The sequence below is a fragment of the Cheilinus undulatus genome, linkage group 13 (genome assembly GCF_018320785.1).
Source record: "Cheilinus undulatus linkage group 13, ASM1832078v1, whole genome shotgun sequence".
NCBI classification, from domain to species: domain Eukaryota; kingdom Metazoa; phylum Chordata; class Actinopteri; order Labriformes; family Labridae; genus Cheilinus; species Cheilinus undulatus.
Genome location: NC_054877.1, coordinates 10,718,249 through 10,727,575, shown reverse-complemented (window position 1 = coordinate 10,727,575; position 9,327 = coordinate 10,718,249). Strand labels below are relative to the sequence as shown.

At 39.6% G+C, this 9,327-nt stretch overlaps 1 protein-coding gene across 1 annotated transcript; it reads left to right on the top strand.

Moving 5' to 3' along the window:
- Positions 1 to 29: 29 nt before the first annotated feature.
- Positions 30 to 7,981, top strand: mettl17 (methyltransferase like 17). The gene is made up of 14 exons (XM_041802424.1): positions 30 to 216; positions 361 to 502; positions 591 to 740; positions 839 to 926; positions 1,214 to 1,295; positions 1,411 to 1,484; positions 1,571 to 1,665; positions 2,352 to 2,422; positions 5,066 to 5,173; positions 6,635 to 6,703; positions 6,803 to 6,853; positions 6,942 to 7,034; positions 7,286 to 7,482; positions 7,713 to 7,981. The coding sequence occupies exons 1-14, from the start codon at positions 148 to 150 to the stop codon at positions 7,804 to 7,806; spliced, it is 1,383 nt and encodes a 460-aa protein (XP_041658358.1). The 5' UTR covers positions 30 to 147; the 3' UTR covers positions 7,807 to 7,981.
- Positions 7,982 to 9,327: the final 1,346 nt, after the last annotated feature.

Below are 9,327 nucleotides of genomic sequence, written 5' to 3'. Positions count from 1 at the left end.
TTCCGCCCTACCAATAAGTCGAGCTTATTTTGGTGGCGGATTGTTGGACATCCAAACGTGCTTCCGCGCTGGTATCACCGTCGCGTGGAAAAAATTCTAATTGTCAGGCATTAAAAAATAGTAAGACACAGTTTAAACTCCGTAGATATGGCAGCCCGTAGTTATGGGGCCTGTTTTCTTTGTCAGAAGGTCTTTGTTGTGAAGAAGATGTTCAGGGTGAGTGAATTTTCTTGGTGTCATTGAGCACATCGTTTTTACTGTGGAGGTCAGACAGATTGGAGAGTTTTTTAAACAAGACCAAGATAACGTTTTGAAAAGGCTTTTAAACAAATTAATTCACTTTTTATATTTCACCCTCAGAGAATGAGCGCAGCTGCACACTTACAGTCTCAGGTGGATTTCCTCAAAGGTGAACTACACAGGAAGCACCCAGGGGTGACCAACCTGAAAACTGTGCACCTTCCTGTGGAGCTGCAGGCAGCTGCACAGTCCATTATTGCTGGTAGGTAAATTAAGAGTCTGTCTATCACTTGATAGCTTTACTGGACCTTGAATGAGTAAAAATGCAAACTTTTAATCTTCACATGTAGGAGCAGAGTTGCCCCGGCTGACTGACCGCGCTCAGAGTCTAACAAACTTCCTGTGGAGCAGAAAACGGGCGGTCGAGGATTCAGCACTCAGGAAGAAAGCTGTGAGCCTGGAGAAAGAGTTTTGGGAGAAGGCCATAGAGAAGAGAGGAGGTGTGTGACATATGAAGGAAAAATGGTTGAATAATAACTGCAAAACAACCTTATACAATGTAGCAGCTTGAGTAAAGATAGTGTGTTTGACATTACAGATTTAGATGAACAAGCAATGGAAGACCGAGTCAGGAGGAAAGTGATTTCAGAGCTCAAGAGGACCACATACCACTGGACTCCAATCAAGTAATACTCGCTTCAATATTTACATTCTGGTGTGTGGGAAAACTTAAGACCCTGAGATGTTTTTAAACCTTCTTGTAAATTGCATTTTTGAGTTTTACTTGAAAGACCCGATTTAAAATTAAGGTCCTTTTTAAGAGAAAGATTTTTTTCTAATGACATTAGAAGTTTATTTATAATGACAGACATTACCTCATTTAATATAGTTAGAAATGCAGAAGCCCAGTTTCTTCTGTGTTAATTCTTAATTGAAGTTGAATCATGTTTACCAGCTGTTCTCTGTGTTTTAGGTTCGATGAAGAGATGGGTGTTGTGTACATGGCAGCCCGACTAGCTGGAGGTTATGCAGCAGTAAAGAGAGCTTTAAATGAGGTATGCATGGACAATAAGTTCACATTTTTCACTTTTTGTCAGAAACCATGGAAAATTCATAAAGAAACAAATGTTATCCTGGCCAATTATGTTTTTTCTTATCTCATCATTTCAGATAAAGAAGAAGGATCCCTCTTTTGCTCCACAGTCTCTGCTCGACTTTGGTTCAGGGCTTGGAACAGTTGTTTGGTAAGTCTAAAAACTGCATCAAAAAGAGAGCCTTTAAATATAAAATAAGACGTGGAAATTAGTCGCTCTCTCTTTCTGTCCTGCAGGGCGTCACATTCATGCTGGGGCGACACATTAAAGGAGATGGTGTGTGTGGACGGCTCTGGACCCATGAACATCCTCGCTGAAAGACTTCTCAAAGGTCTTTCTCTTCTTCCGTTTGTTTTTTATCATCTTTTGGTGTTTTTTAAGTTGTTTTCAGTGCCTATAAAAAGTATTCACCCCTTGGATGTTTTAGGTTTTATTGATTTTATATATTAATTATGGTCAACAGAATTTCACTTTTTTGACAAAAACCTTTTTAACTTTCATGTCAAAGTGAAAACAGATTTCTACACAGTAATGTCAATTTAGTTAAAATATGTAATGTAAAATAAGTGACAGCATAAATATTCTCCTCCTTCAAATTGGTGTTTAGTAGATGTTCCTTTGGCTGCAATCACAGCATTGAGTCTGAGTCTGTGGAAAGGTCCTCCATCCTCTGACTTAAACTTTTCAATAACCTTTTCTCTGAGTTGCTTGGAGTGTTCTTTTGTCCTCATGGTGTAATAGTAGCCAGGAATACTGATTAACTAGTGACTGGACCTCCCAGGCACAGATGTCTTTATACTATAATCACTTACTTTGCATTACGTACTTTTATGTAACTGGCATTACTTTGTAGAAATCTGTTTTCACTTTGACATGAAAGTTACTGTTTTTTGTCCAAAAAGCTGAATTATTTATTCCGTGATTGATTTATAAAATCAATAAAAAGGTAAAACATCCAAGGGGGTGATTACTATTTGTAGGTACTGTGTCAGACAATCTAATCCTCTCCTTCACCAGGTGATAATGAAAACGCTGAACCTCACATCAAACACGTATATTTCAGACAGTTCCTGCCGGTCTCTCCCAAGGTAAAACCTCCCTTTTTTCATCAGCTGCTTTTGTTTCTGTCTGTTTCTGAAAAAGACAGTATCAGACAGAAGCATTTCTGTTTATTAACAGTAGAATGACATATTTGATTGTTTAAGTTTTGGCCTGTGTGGTTAAACAGAGACTGTTGGGGAAACTAATTGCACTAACAAGACTAGACAGGAGTCAAATGAGTTGATTGCAGCCTGGATGATATTTATTTAAAGCACTTTGTTTCATTACATTTTACTGTAGACAATGGTTTTGGCTTTATTTAATTATGGATAACTCTCTAGGTTTCCACTGGGCAAAAATGTTTTGATCTTTTTTAATAATTGACTGAAATGTTTTATTTTACTTTATATGCTCCTTGGCCTCCTAACCTACTTTTAGTATTATGGTTATTTTGTCAAAAGCGCCTTAAAATTCTTTTTCTATACCTTAGCAGCCCTTTAGCTATCACTCTGTTTGCTTATTAATTGTCTTCATGAGTTCTTTTCATTGTATGCCTCAGAACACATGGGCCCCATCAGGCCACCGAATAACTTACAAAAAAGAAAAACCATAAGCTTTAGGCTCACAGTCAATATTTGAAATGGGTGGTGGGTTGGGCGGCTCACTCCACGCGCAAGAGTGAGAAAGTTGAGAGAGAGCCATCCAGGTGAAAGTTTCCTCCTACTATGTAAATTCAGCCCGCTCTCTGTAAGATATTTCCTAGTCTCTTCAGTCTCTCTCAGACTGCCGACAAGAGAAGATCTCCTAAACAGCACAATGCCACACCCTTTCCAAGCTTTATTTTAAACTGTGTCACAGTCTTATCAACTTCACCTCGACTATTTTTTCACTTCTTTAACTCTCTGGCAACGTACCTCAACACAGTCCTATCACAGGTACTACAGCGCTATCACAGTTTCCCAGTCTCTAACCCTTCACAAGCTCATAACGTCAACTCAATCTTATCTAATGTGCTTTAATCTCACTGCTTCATTGAAGCCAGCATTATAATTGAAATATGCTAAACTCTCCAAATGCTGATAATAAGGTAAAATAAGTAATACCGTAAAACAGTTTGGTAAACTCCTCAGCAGAGCTTCGAGCAATAGGGTCCAGTGGCAACTATACAGGCAGAGCAAAGTGTCTTGTTAACTGGAAAGAAGTACGCTTATGAACAAGGCAATGGTGTCATTGAAAGCACAGAAATAACTGTACACATTGTGCAGTATGCTTCATTAAATGATTGACAATAACTTGATAAACGGCTCAAAATCGCACTCAAGTATTTATATAAATATGTATAAAAGCTCAGACAACTGCACTAATAAGACTACATGACTTTCTGAATGGTTCAAAAAAGCTTTTGTAAATAGAGTAGGAGTACTGGGATAGTACATGGGTAGAATAGGACTAAATGTGGACACAGCACAATTTTCCGACATTCAATCCGTATCCTGTTTGTGACGCCGATATGTTTGGGAGAAACTAATTACACTAACAAGATGAGACAGGAATCAAATGAACCAGGGCAACATTTATTGAAAGCACAAACGCCGATCTCCCTGCACAGTCCCCTCTTATACCCTTGAATGATTTCGTGCATATAATATGTGTGGGTGTGTGCATGTGTTACCAAACACATTTTTTGGCTCTCTGCGGATGCTTATTAAAAAAAGACAAAAAAAGAAACAGTGTGCCATTAGGGAGCTTATCAAAGGTCTTCTTATGCCATGTGGTTCTACCACATGGCACTTTAGATGGGGAAAAATCTGTTTCCCATAACCAACAGTCTCCTTGATAAACACAGTCTGTCCCATGACATGAGCTGGTGACTATATAAGGACATTTAAAAAATCATGATAAAGTAATTTATATTTATAATGCAGTGCCTAACAAATTTATTAGACCACCACCCAAAGTAAGGTTTATGCCACAGCTGCCCTAAATTAACAGCATTGGCATAACCAAAATCATTTTTTATGTTTCTGCAATGGTTAATACACCAATATGTTGAAGCTCTTTAACTGAAATGATATTTTTAATGCTAAAATATAATTATTATTGTTATCCATGAATTTTCAAATTTACTGATTCACAAAAAAATGAAAAAATAGTAAAGCACATTATTATTTCTTGATTAATATGTCAAATTATAGTTATTTACTTGCATTCTTGAACAGAAAAAATAGTTTTAGTGGTTGAATGTTATGCTTGATTAATTTCTGACTTCTCCGAGAAGTCCAGTTACCCGGCTCAAATTTGGGTATAAAAAGGTGAATTCAGTTTTTTAAAATTCCTCATTCCTGTTCAAAATGGTAGAATGTGGAGAGCTCACTGAAAATGAAAGAGTCTGCATTAAAGCACTTTATGATGCTGGATGGTCTCCGAGACAAATATGACAGGTGGTCTAATACATTTGTTAAGTGCTGTATATAAAATACACCTACAAGACACAGTAGAAAAAGTGAAACTTAATCTAGAGAAGTTAGGACTCGTGTGTTAGTGATGAAATGGATTCTTGGTATTAAATGAGCAAGTTAGGGTTTCCTTTTTGTATTCTGTGAAGCCATCTTTGTTGTGCCTCTATTTAATGAGAGGTTTCAACCTTATAAAAGATGAAGAAGCTAAATGTTCCCTGTTTCTCTCTCCAGGTGCAGTTCGACCTGGTGACTGCAGCGTTCACTCTGTCAGAGCTGAAGAACAAGACAGACAGAGAAGAGGCCGTCATGACTCTGTGGAGGAAAACAAGCTCGTATCTGGTAACCATAGCGCCAAAGTAGTCCCTAAACTTCACCTATACACTGTGTCCTAAAAGGTCATGCACCCCAATGGGCAACATTTTTGTCTGTCTCCAAAATGGGTTGCACCTGGTCAGCCAGTTGTTGTGAGGCTGTTTAACTAAATTAGTTAATCTGTTTGCAAGACGCCTATAAATTTCTTGTTTGGCCAAGGAGCATGTCACTGACAGAACCTTTTTGGTAGTGCTGCCACGATGGCCAAACAAAAATCTGGAAAGGCTGCTCTCTCAGAGCCTCAGGTCCGTGCTCAAGCCATTGCCTTGCGCAGGGCAGAGAAAACTTGTAAGGAGGTTACTCAGGACCTTGGTAGAAGCACATGATGGGTGAGGAAGTGGTGGCATTGACACCAGAGTTGTAACTCCCTTGAAGACAAGCCCTGTGCAGGTCGCCCCTCAGTCCTGAGTTCGAAGGCCAAGGACCTTATCTAAAAGGCCCAGGGAAAGAGACACCAATCCTGCTGCAGACTAAAGAATCATGGGGAAGCAGTCTCTTAGAGTACTATCCATCATTTTCTGACTAAGAAACTGGGTCTGAGAGCTTACAGAAGACAGTGGATGCCTCACCTTACCAAACTGCAAAAGGAGAAGTGACTGGCTTTTGCAAAATTGTATGCCACGGTGACCCCAAGAGACTGGGAAAACTGGGCTTTCTCAGATGAGTGCCCACTCTACTTATTTCCAACTCCCAAAAGCCAAAACGACCACATCTACAATGATGATGAAAGTGCCACCTTCTGAAGAAGTCAAGTTCAGTGTGCATTGCATTGTCTGGGGGGTCGATGTCGTCTTCGGGGCTGTCTGAATAGCATGTTTTACTCCAGGGCACCACCATCAATGCTTAGTGTTATGTCAAGAGCATTCTCCAGCCAGAGCTACTTCCCATACTCACCAGAAAGAGGAAATAGGGCCCTGTCACTGCTAGGAAGATGTTCAAGAGGCGTGTGGAAATGGTCTTCATGCAAGATGGTGCCCCCACACATACTGCTTGTACAACTCAACAGTGGTGTTCTGAGCAGCTCCCTGGCTTTCTGAGCAAAGAGGAATGACCATCCAACTCCCCGGACCTCGACCTGATTGAGAACTACCTTGGTATCCTGAACAGGTGGGTCTTCCACAGCCCACCCCCTACCACCATGAAGCAGCTCGATTGCGGGGGCTGTGTGGGAGTGGGGCAACATTGAGCCTTCTGTTCTAAAGAATTTAGCTCATTCTGTGCCCGACAGGCTTAGGGCAGTAAGTTTAGATGCAACAGGGACACAATGATTTTTGAATGAATACATTCTGTTGGATGTTCATAGTCTGAGTTGACTTTTTCTGTGGTGCACAAACTTTTGGGACACGGTGTAGTAGATTTATTTGAGGTATTTGTGTTTAAAAGTCTCACTGCTTGTTGATTGTTTACATTTTATATCTGCTGGCGAAGGTGCTTGTGGAAAATGGGACCAAAGAGGGTCATCAGATGCTTATGGAGGCCAGGGACTCTTTATTGAAGGTATTCAAAATACTGTAGACAGATCTATTTATTACTTCTGTTGGTGTTTTTGTGCTAATTACTGGACATATCTGATGACGTTTAGTTCTCTGTTTCCAGAAACAAGACAAGGTCGCCCACGACACCCGACCGGCTTCAGTGTTTGCTCCGGTATGTTTGACTCACATCTGATTTTTAAAAATCCCTGCCAGGCTTTCAGCAGTCTTATACTCTTTAACCTCCCTTTCTTTATTTCAAGTGTCCTCATGAATTGATGTGCCCTAAACTGGCTGGAGAACCCATCACACCCTGCAACTTCCAGCAATTATACCAATCTCTGCCTCTGGCTGGGGTGAGATTCATATCTGGATTACATTTCTAGAGCACAGAGTCAGTTAACAGCCAATTGTGGTCTAAAGTTTACTTTTGACCTCAGAAATAATAATTAGAGATTCACCTATTGTGAAAATAAGGGCTGATACTAATGTTTAGAAGAATAATTCACCCTATGCTGATGTTGATAGCGCTGATGTTGTGTGAAACTCCCACTGTACTGGCATTTTCTCTTGTGTCTAACCATGACTTCTATGTTTTCAATTTCAGCGTACTGACCAGCTGAGGGAGAAGTTCAGCTTCGTGATTTTGTCTCGTACTGAGCCAGTGAGGTCAGAAACTGAAGGTGTAGACTGGGCCAGACTGATCGCACCAGTGCAGCGCAGAACAAGACACGTGCACTGTCGAATGTGCTGCCCTGATGGAAAACTACAACACCTGGTGGTGACGGCACGGAAACACAGCAGGTGGAGAGGATATGTATCATAGTGACGTGATCCTTAACTTGTTTAAAACACTTTCAACTTACTGATTTAAACTAGGCTGGGTTTGATTTATTCAAAACGTGGTTCAGTTGCTCACAGGGAAGTGTTAGGTTTTAGTATATATTATGCTGTTTGTTTTAATTTGACAGAGGTAAGCTCAATGTGGATCCAATTATCATCACTTTTCTGACGGATGTTTTTTTTTCTCTCAGAGACGTGTACCGCTGTGCTCGGATCAGCGACTGGGGAGATCAAGTTCCAATCATTCAGAAATCTGATGAAGACACCCAGACTGATTCAGAATGATGATTCGCCACCAAAGAGGAAATAGACTCGCTCTTTAGACTGTTGACATGATGGGAACATGAAATCAGACTGCTGTTCAAGGACTCATCAATTTTAGTTCAAAAGAACATTCTCCTTTCCTTACTGGACTCCTTTATGAACTGATTACTTCAATAAAAAAACACATCATGCCTTACTGGCAATTCACCCAGCTTTATTGTGCAACATCTGCAATAGCCCATAGTACTTTTTGGCGTAGTACTTATTTTGGCAACGATTTCTGGTGCCTGAAAGAATCTCATTTTTACCTTCCACTAGAACTTTCTTTGTGTTAGTTATTTAAAAAGTGCAAGCAAACTCCTACACACTGTCTAAACATGACAAATTGGTTATATAGCAATTTAATTTGGTATTTCTCCAATTTAGAGTATGTGGGAATTTCCATTAAGTTTAAGTTTTTTTTTTTATAATTAATTCCAGGTAATAGAAGCAACAAATTAAACTTTTTTGAAAGCTCTGTTCTGACCTCTGGACAGAGAGCAAGAAAGGACACAGAAGATTAAAAAGTTCCTGTACTCTTCTGACTGATGTAGGTCAGGAAATATGAAGGAAGTCTGCTGAGAATAGCCTCAAAATTAAGGATCAGCCAGTGTTTTAGTCTACACTTGCAGTCTAAATTATTCAACCTCCATTTCAAATCAGGTTTATTGTGAAAAGTTACAGACTTTCAGCTGTTTGCAATGAACAAAGCAAAGAAAAGGAATGAAAAATGCGTAACACAACAAATGCTTCAAGTGCTTTCCCTAAATCCAACTGAAAATGCCACTATTAATGACTTCTCCAGTCTAAAAGTTATTAAACCCCCAAAAGAAAAAGGAAGCTATCAGTGGCTGCAACCAGATATCTGAGAAGGCAACCTTGCTGCAGCAGGGTGCTCTACTAAGTCCTGAAGATGGCTGCTACTAAGGGGTTTAATAACTCTGAGGCTGGAGAACTCGCTATAAGCTGCATTTTCAGTTAAATTTAGGGAAAACATTTGAAGCATTAGTTTTGTTGAGCTATTTCATTTTCTTTTGTTTAATTTGTTCACTGCAAACAGCAAAAAATCTGTTCATTTTCACAATAAACCTGATTTGCAATGTGGGTTGAATAATTTTGAATGCAACTGAACATGTAGACAGAGAAGACCATCCAACAATGCATGCAATAAACAATGATGAGTGAGGTCTAAAACGTTAGTAATGAACCTCAAAGGTCCACACAACACAGTATCCAGAGCTCTGACAGGAAGCATGCATGCTATTTTAGATAGTGTCAGTCACTAAAACTAGCAGCAAAATGCTCCTCCAGGTGTTTCTCATTAGTACCACTTACTCTTGCAGGCTTTTGTTACCCCATCCCTATTCCTTTGAGATGTTCCTGCCATTAAATTCAAAATGAGCAAAAAATTTTCATGAAAGGGCAAAGGTCTCATCAACGTCTGATATGTTGTTTATGTTCTACTGTGAATAATATATGGGTTTATGAGATTTTACTGTCATT